The following is a 19,662-nucleotide window of genomic DNA, read 5'->3' as shown; positions in this document are numbered from 1 at the left end:
TTGCATTCTCACCAGCAGTGTAAGAGGGTTTCCCTTTCTCCACATCCTTGCCAACATTTGTTTCCTGTCTTAGTAATTTTCGGCATTCTGACTGGTGTAAGGTAGTATCTCATTGTGGTTTTTAAAAAATATTTTACCTATTTATTCATGAGAAACACACACAGAGAGGCAGAGACACAGGCAGAGGGAGAAGCAGGATCCATGCAGGAAGCCCGATGTGGGACTCGATCCTGCGACTATAGGATCACGCCCTGAGGCAAAGGTGGAAGCTCAACAGCTGAGCCACGCAGGCATCCCTCATTGTGGTTTTGATTTGTATTTCCCTGATGCCAAGTGATGTTGAGCATTTTTTTCCTGTAGCTGGTGGCCATTTGTATGTTTTCTTTGGAGAAATGTCCGTTCATGTTTTCTGCCCATTTCTTGACTGTGTTGTTTTTTGGGTGCTGAGTTTGGTAAGTTCTTTATAGATCTAGGATACTAGCCCTTTATCTGTCATTTGCAAATATCTTCTCCCATTCCCTAAGTTGTCTTTTAGTTTTGTTTACTGTTTCCCTTGCTGTGCAGCTTTTAATCTGGATGAAGTTCCAATACTACATTTTTGCTTTTGTTTCCATTGCCCTTGGACACATGTCTGGCAAGAAGTTGCTGTGACTGAGGTCAAAGATGTTGCTGAGTCCTCCTCTAGGATTTTGATAAATTCCTGTCTCACATTTAGGTCTTCCATTCATCTTTAGTTTGTCTTTGTGTACATTATAAAAAAATGATCCAGTTTCATTCTTCTGACCATCCTATATTAAATTGCAAGTCATCTCACCTCTTTTGCATGCCAATCCTTCCTCGACTGCCTTTAAATGGTGGTGTTCCGGAGAGTACCATTCTTGGCACTCCTTTCACTCACCACATTCTTCCTGGCGAATCGCATCTGTACTCATAAATGCAATTACCAACCATACACTGATGATTATAGTGCTTTATCTCCAGTTCATAACTCTGTGCACTGGGTCCTTATTACCAAAGAATAACTAGACAGCTCAATCTGCATGTTCTTAAACTAATGGTGTTCAAAACTTTCCCCTCACCCCACACCAGGTCCTCTTCTGTTTCCTCACTTGACAAATAACACTTCCAACCACCTAAACAACAAACATGAAGTCACAGCAGACTCTTTCCTCTTCCTTACTCCCAATCTCTTTCCATTGATCACTAAATCCTGTGGATTCTTTTTTTTAAAGTATTTATTTATTTGAGAGTAAGAGAGAGCATGAGTGGGGGGAGGGGTAAAGGGAGAGGGAGAAGCAGACTCCCCAATGAGCAGGGAGCCCGACATGGGGCTCAATTCCAAGACCCTGAGATCATGACCTGTGCAGAAAGCAGACGCTTAACCAACCAGGCACCCCAGTCCTGTGGATTGTTAAACTTCATATATCTCATATATGTTTCCTCTTTTCCCATCTCCAATTCTGCAACCCTAGTCCAAGACTTATATTTCTCCGGAAGTGTCATACAAGTCTCTGCTCTCGAAGTGAAAATACCCACTACTGTGGATATTTTAAAGTAATAATTCTAACAGGGTTAACTGATATGTCATTCCTTTGTTCTAATTCCTTTAATGGTTCCTCCAACACTTCCAGAAAAAAAAAAAAAAAGCTAATCCTTTGAATAGCACGCAAGATTCATGATCTCTTCTTTACCTATTCATGCAATCTCATCTGTAGCCATTCTCTCCCATGAGACGTAAGCTCCAAGTTAACTAAATGACTTCCGGTTCTCCAAGTCCATTAAATGATCTCTGGAATGTTATGACCCAAGCTGTCAGCCCCACCTCTTTGCCTGTAAGTTTTTACTCCTCCTTTGAATTTAACTGAGTTGTTACCTTCTATATGCAAAAATAAATAAACAAATAAATAAAAATAAAAATAAAAAAATAAAAAAAATCAATATTCCCTTTTACTTGGCCATGCCTTCCCATTGCTCTACTACTGGCTACATCATGCATCTCTGCAAGTCTGTCTCATGCGACACCCTCAAAACCTCTCCCTCCAAACTGGAAGCCACAGTTACGTAGCTTGGGTATTACATTTAAGCATATTTACTTAAACATTTAAAAATGTGGGTAGGTGTGTAAACTTGGATAAGTTTATCAATAGACAGGGCCTTGTAATGAAAAGAGCACTGGACTAGAAGTCAGGAGATTTGAATACTATCCCAATTCTGTTCCTTCCTTACCTTTTCTGGCCTCAGTTGTCTCCCTCATACAGAAATGTGGCTAGCCTACAGCCCCAGTCTCTCGGTGGCAATTTTACAACAATTGATACAATTTACAATATCTGTTTTTTTTTTTTTTTTATTATCATCCAACCCAGTCCCTTTCCATCCACACGTGACTCTCAGAGACGACATATTAATTAACTGAAAAGCCTATTACAATCAACCAATGACTAAAAGCAACACGACTTCGGTATCCTAGACCAGGGCTGACCTCTAGGAACGTTCCTAGTTCCACTATTCTTTAACCCATCCAGTTAACAAAACGGAAGAAACAAGTAAAGAAAAGCCATGAGAGAAGAGACGTAAACGACAGCAGCGAAGAAGGCAGGGGAAGCCCGGAGATCCCACGAATTAGAAGTGAACTTCCGGTCCTTGCTTCAACTTCCGGAATCAACAAGGGGAGACCCAATCAGAACCTTTCTCCAGGAGCCAATGGGAGAGCACATTACAAAGAGCCAATCGGAGGGCCGCTGTCATTGTTATGGTCCTGTCAGGGCGCCGGCGTCGTGGTGCCCAGGGCGGTCGCCACCTAAGGGACTTCGGCGGGGCAGGCCCCGGAGCGGCTCGTCTCCGGCCTCGCTCCCAGCCCGCTCCTCCCGGCTCGCGGGCCTCACGGTAGGGTGCGCGTGCGGGCCGGTGCCGCGGCCGCCTTGGGGCCTGGGCCCAGCCGCACAGGGGCCGCGAGATGCAGCCGCCGGGCCCGCCCCCGGCGTATTCCCCCTCGAACGGGGACTTCACCTTTGTCTCCTCGGCGGACGCGGAAGGTGAGGCTGCGCCCCTGGGGGCCGGACCCCCTCCCCGCCCCCTCCCCGCCCCCCAGCCCTCCGGGGGACGCGGGGTCCGACGCGGCTGGCCCTTCCTCGGGCCGAGGCGGTTGCGGCCGGGTGGGGACCGCAGCCCTCCGCGGCTGCCGGGCGGTGGGAGCGGCCTGAGCGGGGCCGGGGGGCGGGGCCGGGGGGCGGGGGGGGGACCGGAGGGGGGGTCCCAAATGACTCATTTGGCCTCCGGCTCTTCCCCGCACCTCAGATGGGCCTCAGTTGTCTCCACGCAACTGTGCGATTTCATTTCTGCCCTGACTTGCTGTTATTCCAAAAAGAGGCGGTTTAATTGGCCGGGATATAGGTGTCAGAGAATGAAAACCGAGTAGGGCAGCTGCGTCCCTCTTATCTATCCACAGACAACCCTGCGCTGCCATTAGATTCGGTGCTTCCCTCAGGGAGTTGTTGGGTCGGTTGGTTGGTTTTTGATGGACACTGACCTCTTGTCTGCGTCCCACTTTTCTTCCTATTTTACATACAGCGTTTGACCTCAATATTGAGAGAAGTGGGCTTGAAGTATGTCTGAAACTTCTTGTAATACAGTTGGGTTGTTCTCAAGGGCTTCTGCATAGTTCCTTGCACTGTCGCGAGGAACCAGTTGTGCGGGAGAGATCTTCCTGCATCCCAGGAAAAGTTTGTTTTCCTCCTTTTCTCTGCTCGTTACCAGGCTCTTGGTAACCCGAATCTTTCTCTGCCAGTTTCAGATTTTACTCTTAGACTGTGTACACCAAGCTTACTGCCCGACAAGGGAAAAATAAATCATGATAAAGCTGTAGAAATTTCGGTCTAGAGAAGAATCTAGCGTTTGCTCAGAAATCTGGTTTCAGAGTGCATCAGTTAGTATAGCTTGTTTTGCTTTCCTTGTTTTGATTTCTGAGTGGCGTTGTTTAAAAAACCAATATGACACTGTATGTTAACTAAAACCTAAACAGTATTATAGTTTTGGTTATAATTTAAAATGGAAAATTAAATTTATATTTATCATGGAGAAGATAACCAATACATTTATTTATTTTGCTTTTTTCTAAATTTTTAAAAAAGATTTTATTAGAGAGAGAGAGAGAGAGACAGAGGAATAGAGAAGCAAAATCTCCAATGAGCTGGGAGCACGCGTGGGGCTCCATCCCAGGACTGTGGCATCATGAGCTGAGCTGTAGGCAGACGGATGACCGACTGAGCCACCCAGGCACCCTTGATACATTTATTTTATTTTTATTATTATTTTTAGATTTATTTGTTAATGAGAGACAGAGAGAGAGAGAGAGAGAGAGAGAGAGAGAGGCAGAGACACAGGAGGAGGGAGAAGCAGGCTCCATGCACGGAGCCCGACCTGGGACTCCATCCCGGGTCTCCAGGATCACGCCCTGGGCTGAAGGCAGGCGTCAAACCGCTGAGCCACCTGGGCTGCCCTATTTTAAAGTTAATATGAGTATTTGGTGAAATATAGCATCCCAAAATATTTCAGTTTGTTTAATCTAAATTTGATAGCATAGTGTTTCGGGAGGAATATCAACTTTAACTTACTAGACCTTAAGAAAAATTGTCTATCATTGTTCAAACTTACATATTTATGTGTGTATGTTTCTTACCCACAACTCCCAAGCCCCAGAATAACCTTTCTTAAATACACCTTAAAAAAAACCAAACAGAGTGATACAAAAACTTACCCATTGACTCTATATACTAAGAAACCCGGAATAAGTAAACCTAACCTAAGGAATGTAAGGCTTATTTGAACTTCTCCATTTAGCTTTTAAAGATACGTGGACTCTCTATATATTTGAAGAGGTACAGACAAAGATAGATATACTTACAATGATACTGTCAGGTGTATAACATTGTACAGTTTCAATTTACAGAGTATTTTAAGCAGATGACTTGTTTGGTCTTATAAGAATTCTGTTGAGCATCAGCTGTCTTGTATTTTACGACGAAAATGAGCCTTAGAGAAGTTCAGTAACCTCCATGTGAAGGATCTGAATTAAGAGCTAATCAGAATTCTTTCCATGAAATTATGATGCTTCTTATATTTTTGTAAATTGAATAGTATATCTGTAGTGTTAAAGAGTCCTAGGTTTGCATCCTGGCTTTGCCAGTTACTATCTATGTGCTATTGCTGAGTTCCTTAGCCTCTCAGCTTCAGTTTTCTCTTATACAAAATGGGAATTAATCTGTAAGTGCTCAGATATTTTGCAAATGCAGAGTACTTAGTACTATATCTGGCAGAGTTAAGAGCTTGCCACATGTTAACAATGATGCTGCTGCTCAGTTTTCACTATTAACTGGCCCCACACTTTTTTTGTTGTTTTTTTTTTGTATTTTTCTCTAACTTGAAAATTTGACTCTGCAATTCTGTCTTTTCTCTGGTTCCTATGCATGTCATGTAAATTATTTCTTCTCCCTTTTTCTACTTTTACTCTAACCATGAGTGTTTTCAGTGTATATTTTCCTTCTGGATTCCATCCAGGTCTCTTAATAATACCTTTCTGTACTCTTTGCACATATATATCCTTTATTCTAAAATGTTCCTTGGTGTTCTGTCTCCACACCTATGCATACCCTGGTCCTCATGCTTAGACTGCCTTTCTCCTTACCCGGAGTTGAGACTGAAGACTGAACCGTAATGTTCCTTCTTTGGTTTCTTTGGTGAAAACCTGCTTAACTATCTTTCAGAAACAGAGACTTCTCTGATCTTTTTTATACCACAGCAGTTACCACAGAACCTGAACATAAACATCACAAAATAATTGTTGAAGGAATAAATGATTTCTGCTTTTATCTCATTTGACATTGATGTTTGGGACTATAAAACAGCTTCTTTTGGATGGTATAACTAAAAAGTTACTGGATTTAGGGCCAATAGACTTCAGTTAAAGTCTTGACTTATAGTAGCAATGTGATATCAGGCAGGTTATATAACTTCTGTAAGCTTCCATTTTGTCACCTATAAAATGAAAAGGAGGGGCACCTGGCTGGCTTAGTCCATAGAGTATGCAGCTCTTAATCTGGGGGTTGTAAGTTTGAGCCCTGTGTTGGGTGTAGAGATTACTTATTTTTTAAAATTTTTAAATGAGGTGCCTGAGTGGCTCAGTAGGGTAAGTGTCCGACTCTTGATTTTTGGCTCGGGTTGTGATCTCAGGGTTCTGAGATCTTAGGGCTCTGCACTCAGCATGGAGTCTGCTTGAGATTCTCTCCCCCACATCTGCCCTCCCCCTACTTGCACATGCTCTTGAGGTCACATGCTTTCATCTTTAAAAAATTTAGAAATGAATAAAAAGCACGCATAATATCGTGGGGTATTTAAGATAATATATATTAAAGCAAGTTCCATGTTCAAGTTAAATGAACATGAGCTATGTGTGAATAAGCCAATACATGTATAAATAAATAAATAAATAAATAGTGAAATCCAACCTGAACATTCAAGTCAATGGTGTAAAACTGTATGCAGAAACAGTGATAAAATGCATGTATGTAAATGTAAGAATGGAATTATACCATTATGTATATGTAAAGTGTAGTATAGAAGTATTCAGGATCCTTTGACTTTATTTGTATCCGATAAATAAACACTTTGCCTAGTTTATGTCTTGGCACTTAGTAATACAGATACTGCCTTAATCATAATTTGCATTTTAACAAGATCCCCCTGTGACTTATATGCATGTCATATAAGGCTTGAGAAGTACTGATTTAGAATGTTATGAACAATTAGAAGAGGAGGAAATATTTTCTAGCTGTAAGATAAGGGGCAGTTTAATGGAGATAATATTTTGCCAAATTTTGAAGGATAGATAATGTTCTTTTTCTGTAGGATGAACTAAGTATCTTCATGTGCAAGGGTCTGCAAATGAAGAAGTCCCTGACACCAAGAGATGGTCTAATAAGAGAGATAAATTTCATTGTACATAATAAATGACATAAAAAGTATGGTTCACAGGAGGAAGTGATTAACTGCAGGAAGGATGAAGGAAGTCTTCAGGGACAGAGGAGGTATAATGTGAAGAATAAGTGGGAGTTCTTCCAGTTGAAAAGGGGGCATTTACTTAAGAACTGTGCAGCCTCCTTGGTGGAGGCTGTCTGTCCCTGTGTCTTACATTAAATCTTCACAGATCTAGAACAATGCTGATTTAGACAATGAGCTACTCAGGGCTAGAAGCTGTGCTTTACTCATTTACACTGCCTAGCACAGAGCCAAGCACTAGCAGGAACTCAGTGATGAATGAATGAATGATTACATGATACTTTTTGATTAAGATAAAGGTGTTGCTCCTAGCACTGAAGCCAATACTAATTCAACAGAAATTCAGCAAGTAGTTGGAAAGGTAATGAGCAGAGACAACTAAGCAAGAAAGATGATCTAAGCCACTTGATAGCCATTTTCCCATCTTCTTATTTTTCTACTACTGAATATCTTTGTATGTTTATTGAAACATTCATCTCTTCTGCAAATCTTTTTTTTATTTTTTTATTTTTATTCATGAGAGACACACACACACACACAGAGGCAGAGACACAGGCAGAGGGGCAAGCAGGCTCCGTGTAAGGAACCTGATGTGGGACTCGATCCCAGGACTCCAGGATCACTACCTGGGCTGAAGGCAGTGCTAAACCGCTGAGCCACCCAGGGATGCCCTCTCCTGCAAATCTTACAGAAAAGTTTCTTTTCCTCCTTTCCTAGGATAAGCCTCTACTAATGCTTTCAGGCCCATATCTTCCTGCCTTTTTGGACCCTTTCTCTTCACTTTTTCTCTCTAGCAATTTGGATTTCTCCTGTTTTTTCCATCTCTACTATCAGTCACAGGTGTCCTTCTAATTTACAGGATTGTAAATTAGATCTACTTCCCTTTTTCCTTATTTTCACAGCTAGACTGTTATTTCCTGTTTCCTCAGCATCCAGCAATCCCACCGCTCTGTTGGCACTTCAGTTGCTTCCTTTCCTCAGCAGAAGTATCCTCAGCAGTGTTTCCCAGCAGCGAAAGGTTCTATGACAATATAATTTGACACATGACAAGTAATGTTAAACTTATTTCCTTAATGCAGGATTTCCAGAGCCTTTAATATGCCAATATTAGTTCTGAAACACCAAGTGGGGGTTGTATGTAGTATGTAGGATTTCCCAAATTTAGTGAATATCAGAAGCCTTTTGTGAAGGGCATGTCATAGGATCCAGATTCCACAGAACATGCATAAAGAAACACTTACCTATAAAGACAAGTTTGTTTTTTGCTTGATATTTATGCTCTTAAAAATTTGTCCCCACCCTGTTTTCTATAGCTTTTGGGGATGAACTCTTTCCCTTGGGAAACCTTCAGCTTCTATGCCTTTGTTCTTGCCATTTCTTTTCTTTGGAATGATTTCTCTTCTCATTCTTTCACTGCTTATCTGGCCATCTCTCATGGCCAAATTCAGGTTCTGTTTCCACATAGCCTTTCTGTCCACCTCTCTGGTAGCTTAGGCCTACTTATTCCCTTGGCACCTATGATCACTTGGCAATTTGCATTGCCGTTGACCTACAGAAGAGTGTGTTTTACAGTATTAATAGGGTTTTATGTTACATGTTACCTCAGTTAGATTTTTTAATTGAGATATAATTTATGTGCCATAAACTTCACCCATTGAAAGCATACAATCAGTTTTTAGTTTATTCACAAAGTTGTGCAACCACCACCACTAACCCTAGAACATCTCACCACTCCAAAAAAACCAACCGTATACCTATTTTTAGTGATTCTTCATTGTCTCCCAGCTCCTTGCAACCAATAATTTTCTTTCTGTCCCTATAGATTTGCCTTTTCTGGACATTTCATGTAAGTGAAGTAATATGTGACTTTTTGTGTCAGATGTCTTTTACTCAACATAGGTTTTCAAATTTCATCCATGGTGCAGCCTGTATTCCCAATAATGTTCCGTTGTTGGGATATACAGTACTATAAATTAGATTTTAAACTTCTCGAAGTATCTCACTTCTTCATAGTCCTCTAAGGGCATCAAAGAAATAAGCTAAGTAATTCATAAATTTAATTGTTAGATTAATTAATCAATATTGAAAACTAGGTACTAAAGTAAAAATGGCAATGTTTGTAACTTAGTTCTTCTTGCCAAGGGCTAGAAACTTGACTTTAGTCTCTTTCTCGTTTTCTCATATTTAGTTGGTCATCAAAGTATTTCATACTACCTCCAGAATAACTATATAGTAAGTCTATTCTTTCTCTACTGATACTACCTTGGTTTTAGTCTTTGTTTCTCATTTATAATGTAGCCTCCTGAGCATACTCCCTTTTCCGATCTCTCCCCTCTTAAATCAGCCTTCCATTGTGCAGCTAAGATTATGTTTCCAAAATACATATCTAATTTTGTATATTTGCTCTATTAAAAAGCCTTAAAAAAATAAAAAGCCTTTAATGTAACTTATTTATTTAAGCCATATGGGGATCCCTGGGTGGCGCAGCGGTTTGGCGCCTGCCTTTGGCCCAGGGCGCGATCCTGGAGACCCGGGATCGAATCCCGCGTCGGGCTCCCGGTGCATGGAGCCTGCTTCTCCCTCTGCCTGTGTCTCTGCCTCTCTCTCTCTCTCTCTGTGACTATCATAAATAAATAAAAATTAAAAAAAAAAAAATAAAAATATTTAAGCCATATGGAGCTATTTGCCCTTCCATTCATTAATTAATTCCACCAGTACACATTTGTTGGTTGCCTACTATGGGCCAGGCACTGTTATAAGTAGTGGGGAGATATGTTCAAGATAAAACTACAGCAGAAACACTTAGTTCATGCCATCATAGAACTTAAAAATATTAACCAAATAATCACACAAATAATGTTATTATAAACAGTGATAAATGCTTTGAAGGAAAAGTCCAGCAGACTATGAAAGGAATCTAATCTAGTCTGGGAGATCAAGGAAAATTTCCTTAAGCAAGTACATATGACGACTGAGAATGGATGGCATTTAATTATCTGAAGTTGGAGAAAATAGCCTGGTGTTCATACTAGGTAAAAGGGATCCTGGTTCATTTAAAGAACCTGAGAGGCTTAGTATGGCTAGAAGGCCACTGAAGGATTTAAAACAGGAGAGTGAAGGAATTGCATTTTAGAAAGATTTTTCTGGCTACAATTCAGAGAATGGATTGAAAGGAGATAAGAATAACTAGGGAGAAAGCAGTTGGTAAACTATTATAGTCATACAGGCAGGAGATGTAGTTTGCTCTAGCTTGTGCTGGGAGTAGAAATGGAGAAAAGTGGACAAGTTCAAAAGCATTTTTTTTTAAGATTTTATTTATTTATGCATGAGAAACACACAGAGGCAGAAACAGAGGCAGAGGGAGAAGCAGTCTTCCCACGGGGAGCCCATTGCAGACTTGATCTTAAGACCCTGGGATCACAAACTGAACCAAAGGCAAATGCTCAACCACTGAGCCACCCAGGTGCCCCAAGTTCAAAAATATTTAGAGGTGAAAGTGACAATTTAGGTGGGTTGGATAGAGCAGGGAGCATGTGATTGAAGGAAACTGTCAAAGATAATCAAGCTTCCAGTTGATAATGCTGAGTGGATAATGGTACCATTCACTGGAGGAAGACTTTAGATACCAAGAATTCAGTTTTGGAATATTGAATTTTAGGTGCTTTTGACATAGTTAAAAGGAAATGTTAAACTGACAATTGATTGTATAAGTCTATAGAAGCAGACTGGGCTCAGTATATTGCTTTGTGCTCAAAAAAAAAAAAAAAAAGCCTTCAGTCTTCTTAACCCTGTTATGGTCTGAATGTTTGGTTCTCCCTCCACAATTCATTATATTGAAATCCTAATGCCCAGTGTGATGGTGTTAGGAGGTGGGGAGCTTTGGGGAGGTAGTTAGGTTACAAGAGTGGAGCTCTCATAAATGGGAATAATGTTTTCATAAAAATGACTGTACAGAGCTTCCTATCTGCTACTTGTCTGTTAGGATTCAAGGAAAAGTCTGTAAGCCAGAAGAGGGCCCTTTTCTGACCCTGCTGGCATCCTGATCTTACACTCCAGCCTCTAGAAATGTGAGAAATAAATTTCTATTATTTATAAGGCACCCAGTCCATGGTCTTTTGTTATAGCAGCCTGAACAGACTAAGACACTTGTATATAGAAATCATAGTGTCTAGAGCTCATAGTACATTAATGTAATCAGTAAATTGTAGACATAATAATCCAATAATTATTATCAGTGTTCTTTTGAGTAAGTGATAATTTTCTGTTAAGGTGGCCAAACATTTTTTTTTAAAGATTTTATTTATTTATTCATGAGCGATACAGAGAGAGAGAGAGAGGCAGAGACACAGGCAGAGGGAGAAGCAGGCTCCATGCAGGGAGCCCGATGTGGGACTCAATCCCGGGATCTGCTCAAAGGCAGATGCCCAACCGCTGAGCTACACAGGCGTCCCAAGGTGGCCAAACATTTAGCCTACTCTTTGTGTGAATTTCCCCCTCCCCAGAAAGGATATTATCTCGAATACAAGTTAGTAGTGTAGACAAAGGAATTGTTAGTTTTTTAAATAAAAATTTTGCACTTGATTTTTTAAAAATTATATTCATGTAGGGGCACCTGTGTGGCTCAGTAAGTGACGGACTCTTGATCTCAACTCAGATCTTTTTTTTTTTTTTTCAACTCAGATCTTGATCTCAGTCGTGATTTCAAGGCTTGTGTTGGGCTCTGTGCTGAGTATAGAGTTTATTTTTTATTTTTTATTTTTTTTAGAGTTTATTTTTTAAAAAAGTTATATTCGTTTAGGTATTATCACTAATATCTTCCTTACAGTAGGCTAATGAAGTATGATATGTGGTATATAATGGGTGCATGAAGAGCTTTTCTTCCCTGTTGGAAACTTGAAAATAACTTTTTAGCTAGCCTTTCTTGGGGAGACAAAGGGTAGTTAAGCAAGGTTTACCATTTAAAACAAACTGTTTTCGGGACACTTGGGTGGCTCAGCGGTTGGGCATCTGCCTTTGGCTCAGGGCGTGATCCTGAAGTCCCAGGATCAAGCCCTACATCAGTCTCCCTGCAGTGAGCCTGTTTCTCCCTTTGCCTGTGTCTCTGCTTCTCTCTGTGTCTCTTATGAGTAAATACGTAAGATCTTTAAAAAATAAAAATAAAAACTTTTCATAAATTTTAAATTCATAGGCATTATATACATCTATAAAAGTGATAAAATTGCACAGAACTGTATATACATACACACCCAAATAAGTGCATGTAAGACCGGTAAAATTTGAATAAGGTCTGCAAACTGTATCAATGTTAGTGTCCTGGTTTGGTGGTTATATAACATGGTACCCATTGGCAGAAGTTGGGTGAAGGATACATGGAACCTATCTGTACTATTTTTGCAATTTCCTGTGAATCTATAATCACTTCAAAATAAAAAGTTCACTTAAATGATTCATAAGACAAAAGAAATTTCTGTGAAATTAACATTTAGGCCAAAATGAGATTTAGTTTTTCCAAAGGTAGGTTCAGGAGATTTAATTGATTTTTTTTTCTTAAGTTTATTTATTTATTTATTTATTTATTTATTTATTTATTTATTTGAGTAATTTCTACAGCCAATATGGCTGGAACTCATGACTTTGAAAAGAATCACATACTCTTCTAACTGAGCCAGCCAGGTACCCTGATTTAATTAATTTTAATTAATATTATATACAATATAAAAATTTACAGACAATAGTGAATAGTAAGGGTACTCAAACCATAAATCAAAATAATATGAATAAAAATATAGCCTAAGACACAATTTTATATGAAGCTTTTAAAATTTTTCTTGTGGAGTAACATGATCAAACTCCAATGTAAGGGTAGCAGTGATAAGATCATTATTTACTTGCATTGGTTTCTTGATCTTTCATTGACCTATGCAAGCATTAAATATTTTTATCTCTAAAATGGAATGATATAATTTATCCTTTCAGTGTGAAATATGTTCTTGTTTTTCTGTGCACTCAGTTCTATTTTAGATTTAAGCACATATGGATTTCATTTTCAAATGAGATGATTTTTATCCTTGTTGCTTAAGTAATAAAACGCTTCTTCACATATATAAGAAGCTAACAAGTATCAACAAAATGTTAATTGTTCATTGTAGGATACTCTTCTTTCTCAGAAATCTAGAACTTGTGTAGGAGAGGAGATCAGTAAATCTCATCCTGAGTATAGATCCGACGGCACTGACCAAGTTCTCTCTCATCTTTCCAAGTGAAGTTAGGCTGAAGAGAAAATTCACATGAAAGATTCCTCATCTAGTAATACACTTGAGTTTAAAGGGGTGAGGGAAATTACTATTAAATCTTCTCCTGCAGTTTTTCTAGGTAACTTTTTTTAAAAGATTTTATTTCTTTATTCATGAGAGAGAGAGGCAGAGGCACAGGCAGAGGGAGAAGCAGGCTCCATGCGGGGAGCCTGACCTGGGACTCGATCCTGGGTCTCCAGGATCACGCCCTGGGCTGAAAGGGGTGCTAAACCACTGAGCCACCCAGGCTGCCCCAGGTAACTTTCAGTAAAATTTGAAACTTATCCTTGTCACTGAGGCAAACAGGTGGAAACATTTTTAAGATTTCTTTTTGCAGTAGGTTGTTTCAAAGATTATTTTCCTTTAAATCCACTTACATTTACTACCTTTATGTTGTTTTTACTTAGCAAATGATGAGAATATTAAAATAATATAGCAAGAAATAATTAATTTAAAATTAGTGTTTTATAATAACCTATCCTAGAGTTGATAACCAAGCCAGCTGGTTCTTACTCTGGTTTAACTTAAGGCACTGTGCTCCCGGAGTAGTTTGGAATCTTCTTGTTTTCTAATATTCTTGTTAACTTGTTAACGTATTAAGCTAACTAGCATTTTTTGTTTTGTTGTGTTTTGTTCTTTATTTTTCTATTGCTTTTTCTCACCCACACCTAATTATATCTTGGGGACATTACGGGATGTGTCAAACTGCTGTTACTGGCATTCCTGCATATGTCCACGATACTTTCCTACTTTATAGTAAATGGGATGAAAAAACTACAAAATCATAAGCTCAAGGTGCCTTTTTGAGGTTCTGACATATGTGCTATGACAAACTGCTAAACATATAATTCTTTATCACAGCATTTCTTAGCAGTATAATTTATATATCCTTTTTTGGTTTAAAGACTTTAAGTGCAGTTCTTTTTGGAGGCCCGGAAACAGTTGTTAAGGTCCTTTCCTGCCTCATAATTTTAAAACCTTTAATGTTACTGCTGTACTAATCACTTCCTGAGCTAAATCTTCCTCTTGTTAAATCAAGAAAAGCACTCTTTGTACCTATTGGAGATGGAATTTTAGTTAAATTTCACCCCTTTTATTTATTTTTCAATTTAGATTAAAACAAGCAGAAAGTGGTTTTGGAAAATATTTTAGTCACAAGATTCTATGATAGCATTTATAGGGACTATTTTTAAACTAAGTAGGAAAGGACAGCAAATTCAAAAGTACTTGGATTTTATTTCTAGCTGAGTAAACTCCTTTATAAAAACTTTTTAGAATCATATACTATTAAATCTGGAAAGAATTTTGAATAGGAAACTGGAGACAGAGACTAATGATTTTCTCTATATATAATCTCTGGGGAAGGAGAGTCTTTGTTAATGTTAATGTTTGTCCTTGCCAAGAGAATTTTCTTTTTTTTTTTTTTTTTTTAATTTTTTTTTTAATTTTTTATTTATTTATGATAGTCACAGAGAGAGAGAGAGAGAGGCAGAGACACAGGCGGAGGGAGAAGCAGGCTCCATGCACCGGGAGCCTGATGTGGGATTCGATCCCGGGTCTCCAGGATCGCGCCCTGGGCCAAAGGCAGGCGCCAAACCGCTGCGCCACCCAGGGATCCCCCCAAGAGAATTTTCTAAAGTACACTCTAGTCATGTGACTTCTAGTTAACAGCATTGATGATTGTTTAATAGTGCATATGTCTGGTCCTACAGATTTTTTTTTCTTCATTCCCATATGACCTCAATTCCTTTATTCTTGACATTTTCTTTCCAACCAGAAAATGTGGCATTTGTACTATTAAAATTATCCATGACCTCTAAGGCACTGGTCAGACTAGAATGAGACTTATTTTGTATGTGAATAACTGATTCACTGCCTTTTTAGAACTGACCTAAAAGCAAAACAGAAACCCCAAAGCACCTTCATTTTTATCCAAACTAAAGATGATGTCATTATATAAAGAATAGAGCTGAAATATCAGGAATTCTTACTAGTCAAATTTATCCAGAACCAAGCATTAATATACAAAGCACTGAGCATCAATATTTGGTGATTTAAATGCAAGAATATGTAAATAAATACATGAAAATGTAGGGGGAAATTACCTACAATTTTTCTTTTCTTTTTTTTTAAAGATTTTGTTTATTTATTCATGAGAGACACAGAGAGAGAGAGAGGCGGAGACACAGGCAGAGGGAGGAGAAACAGGCTCCTTGCAGGAATCCGATGTGGGACTCAGTCCCGGAACTCTAGGATGCCCAGATGCTCAACCGCTGAGCCACCCAGGCGTCCCTACAATTTTTCTTTAGCAAATTATATGCAATTGTTTATATGTATACATGTGTATAAAGCCTTTAGGAAGTATTTGTATAGTCACTTTGTTCCGAAGTACATAGTGTGCATAATAATGAAGGGAATCCAAAATGATATCATGTAGTATATTTTGTATATATTTTGCATATAAAGTTGCTGTTATAAGTCTGTTTTTTTCCTAGTCTAGCTAATTATCTGAAATCTTTTAAATGTCTTCACTTTTCTTATCTTTCATTTTCCTGTAAAATAAAAGATGATTTTTAGATGTTTATCAGCTATAAAATATGAGGATTGTATGCAATAGCAGATGTTCATTGTTAGAGATCTTCAAATGATCATTTTTACTTGAATATTATGCTAATGTTGATTAAGATTCACACATTTTTACCTTGATTTAAAGTTTTGTCCTCTCTTCTCCTAAGATCTCAGTGGTTCAATAGCATCTCCAGATGTCAAATTAAACCTTGGTGGAGATTTTATTAAAGAATCTACAGCTACTACATTTCTGAGACAAAGAGGATATGGCTGGCTTTTGGAAGTTGAAGATGATGATCCTGAAGATAATAAGCCACTCTTGTATGTAAAAATTAGTAATATATATTTTTTTGTTTTTTAGAACTAAGCTATGGGATGGTTATATTCTTTCATCTTATTTAAAGACAAGTATGGCAAATCTTAACCTTTTTGGTCTAAACTTCTAGATAGTTGTCACTTTTACTAGTAATTAGAAAAGTTAAAATAATGAGAGTGTTTTTAGTCTATTGAATGGCAAAAACTGGAAAAATCATAATTCTGTATCTCTCTTTTTCTTTCCCTCTCTTTCTCTCACACACACACACACCATAAACTCCAAATTATTAGGGCTTACTTGGGCCTATAACTATCTCAAATAAACATTCAGTCTAAGTAAAAAAGCAGGATGCTTGCTGTGGCAATTCAGTATAAGGTAAATTAAAACTTCTGAAAAGATCAGTGCTCCAAAATCTCTCCCATATGGAAATTCTCGAGCTACCACTATGAGGAATCTTTCACTTTCTTCATGGTACTTGAAATTATTTAAGTGATTATCATTTGGGGGAAAAAAAGGTAAAGAATTGAACAACTTGGGAAAGAACCTACGGCTCATTAAAATTGAGGCAGGGGGGATCCCTGGGTGGCGCATGGGATCCCTGGGTGGCGCAGCGGTTTGGCGCCTGCCTTTGGCCCAGGGCGCGATCCTGGAGACCCGGGATCGAATCCCACGTCGGGCTCCCAGTGCATGGAGCCTGCTTCTCCCTCTGCCTGTGTCTCTGCCTCTCTCTCTATCTCTCTGTGACTATCATAAATAAATAAAAAAAAAAAAAAAAAAAAAAAAAAAAAAAGTTAAAAAAAAAAAATTTTAAAATTGAGGCAGGGATCCCTGGGTGGCGCAGCGGTTTGGCGCCTGTCTTTGGCCCAGGGCGCGATCCTGGAGACCCGGGATCGAATCCCACATCGGGCTCCCGGTGCATGGAACCTGCTTCTCCCTCTGCCTGTGTCTCTGCCTCTCTCTCTCTCTCTGTGACTATCATAAATAAAAATTAAAAAAAAAAAAAAATCTTAAAAAAAAAATAAATAAATAAAATAAAATTGAGGCATTATCAGGGATCCCTGGGTGGTGCAGCGGTTTAGCGCCTGCCTTTGGCCCAGGGCGTGATTCTGGAGACCCAGAATCGAATCCCATGTCGGGCTTCCGGTGCATGGAGCCTGCTTCTCCCTCTGCCTATGTCTCTGCCTCTCTCTCTCTCTGTGACTATCATAAATAAATAAAATTTTTAAAAAAATTGAGGCATTATCAGATTAATCTCTGGTAATGGCAGATTAAATGCTAAAACATCCTGTTTCTTACTATTAATGTATCATATTTCATCAAATATAAAACAATTACAAGATGCAGTTATTTTGTTTGTCAATAGAAGGAAACAGTACATAGGGCAGCATAAAGCTAAGACATTAAAGGGCTGTCTCCTTAGTGTAAGGTTAAATGAGAAATAACCCATCATACAAAAAGAGACAGCAAGGACATTTGCTTGTCTCAATTTGGCAGTGGGTGGGTTGTTGGAAGAAAAGTTTCCCTTAAGAATGGAAACCCCACACTAGCACTCATACAGGATTGCAGACTGAATTAGCAATATGGCCAAGAAGGGCTCAAGCAGAAGATTTTATTCAAAGTTGTAGTGCCTCTAGGATACTGGAAAATGAAAGGCAGATCAGAGGTGTTAGAATATTGAAAGTGTGGGCATCCTGGGTAGCTCAGCAGTTTAGCGCTGACTTCAGCCCAGGGCCTGATCCTGGAGACCCGGGATAGAGTCCTACGTTGGGCTCCCTGCATGGAGCCTGCTTCTCCCTCTGCCTTGTGTCTCTGCCTCTCTCTCTCTCTCTCTCTCTCTCTCTCTCTCTGTCTCTCATGAATAAATAAATAAAATCTTAAAAAAAAAAAAAAAAAGAATGTTGAAAGTGTACACCATGGAATCAGTGAAATACTGTACTTCAGATGCAATGCTTTGTTGTCCTACGGAGGTGACACTGTCATATTCAGACTTTTCTTAAATTTTATTGCAGCTGTCTCAGTATTCAGAAGTATGTGCGTTTTAAGAATTTTTATTATATGTTGTAGGGAGGAATTGGATATTGATCTAAAGGATATTTACTACAAAATCCGGTGTGTTTTGATGCCAATGCCATCACTTGGTTTCAATAGACAAGTGGTGAGAGACAATCCTGACTTCTGGGGTCCTCTGGCTGTTGTTCTTTTCTTTTCCATGATATCATTGTATGGACAGTTTAGGGTAAGTATATGTTGCCTTAATACAAATTTGAAATATTTTAAAAGTTTAAAATTAAAACTAGCCAAACATTAACTGTAATACTACATTATATATTTCTGAAATACTTTAACACATTATTTCTAACTTGTTCATCTCTAGAATTCTTTTTAATTAAGTGGAGGAGTACCTTAGATTAATGCTTTCCAAACTTTTATATCATCATTCACATAAAATATTAATACTTGGATGGAAACCTGGGTAAACAGATGGGACTACTCTCAGCTGAGCATAAGTAACCACTGACTAGAAATGACCAAAAGGGCTGCCCTTGCCCTTTAAGATTTCCCCCAAGGGATGAAGAGTTTGTTTGTTTGTTTGTTTGTTTGTTTGTTTGTTTTAATTTTTTTTTTTTAATTTTTATTTATGTATTATAGTCACAGAGAGAGAGATCGAGGCAGAGATACAGGCAGAGGGAGAAGCAGGCTCCATGCACCGGGAGCCCGATGTGGGATTCGATCCCGGGTCTCCAGGATCGCGCCCTGGGCCAAAGGCAGGCGCCAAACCGCTGCGCCACCCAGGGATCCCGAAGAGTTTGAAACACAATACTCAGAACATGCTCTTACCTTTTACTCATTTTTAAGATAAATATTTTAGGGGCTCCTGGCTGACTTGGTTAGTGGAGCATATGACTCTTGATCTCAGCATTGTGAATTCGAGCCCTACATTGGACCTAGAGCTTACTTTAAAAAATAATAATAAACATTTTAATAAATAATGACAAGGATTCCATCAGAATTTGTTTTTAGGGATCCCTGGGTGGCGCAGCGGTTTGGCGCCTGCCTTTGGCCCAGGGCGCGATCCTGAAGACCCGGGATCGAATCCCACGTCGGGCTCCCGGTGCATGGAGCCCGCTTCTCTCTCTGCCTATGTCTCTGCCTCTCTCTCTCTATGACTATCATAAATAAATAATAAAAAAAATTAAAAAAAAAAAAGAATTTGTTTTTATATAATACTTTGCGCTACTAACAGGGGTTTTATCTTTATTATCAAAACACAACATACATACATTACTCCTTAGTCCCTAGTTTAAGGCTTTAGGGAAGTAAAAAATAACTATCACAGAATGATTTGGAAATGAATTCATTTCTCATTGCTTCTGTAACAAATTTCCACAAGTTTTGTGACTTAAAACGGTGAAATTTTATTCTTTTACAGTTCTG

General features: G+C 38.9%; 1 protein-coding gene across 1 annotated transcript in view; it reads left to right on the top strand.

Annotated features, from left to right (window-relative positions):
* Positions 1-2,743: 2,743 nt before the first annotated feature.
* YIPF4 (Yip1 domain family member 4) overlaps positions 2,744-19,662 on the top strand; it is a 28,798-nt gene continuing 11,879 nt past the window's right edge. Inside the window, exons 1-3 of the mRNA XM_026016015.2 lie at positions 2,744-3,032; positions 16,079-16,232; positions 18,292-18,463. Coding sequence (XP_025871800.2) covers positions 2,954-3,032; positions 16,079-16,232; positions 18,292-18,463 — 405 coding nt within the window. The 5' untranslated portion in view covers positions 2,744-2,953. The remainder of the gene's footprint in view (positions 3,033-16,078; positions 16,233-18,291; positions 18,464-19,662) is intronic.

Source organism: Vulpes vulpes, chromosome 8 (genome assembly GCF_048418805.1).
Source record: "Vulpes vulpes isolate BD-2025 chromosome 8, VulVul3, whole genome shotgun sequence".
Taxonomy (NCBI): domain Eukaryota; kingdom Metazoa; phylum Chordata; class Mammalia; order Carnivora; family Canidae; genus Vulpes; species Vulpes vulpes.
The sequence above is the reverse complement of the archived record's forward strand: the minus strand, read 5'-3'. Positions and strand labels throughout refer to the sequence as shown.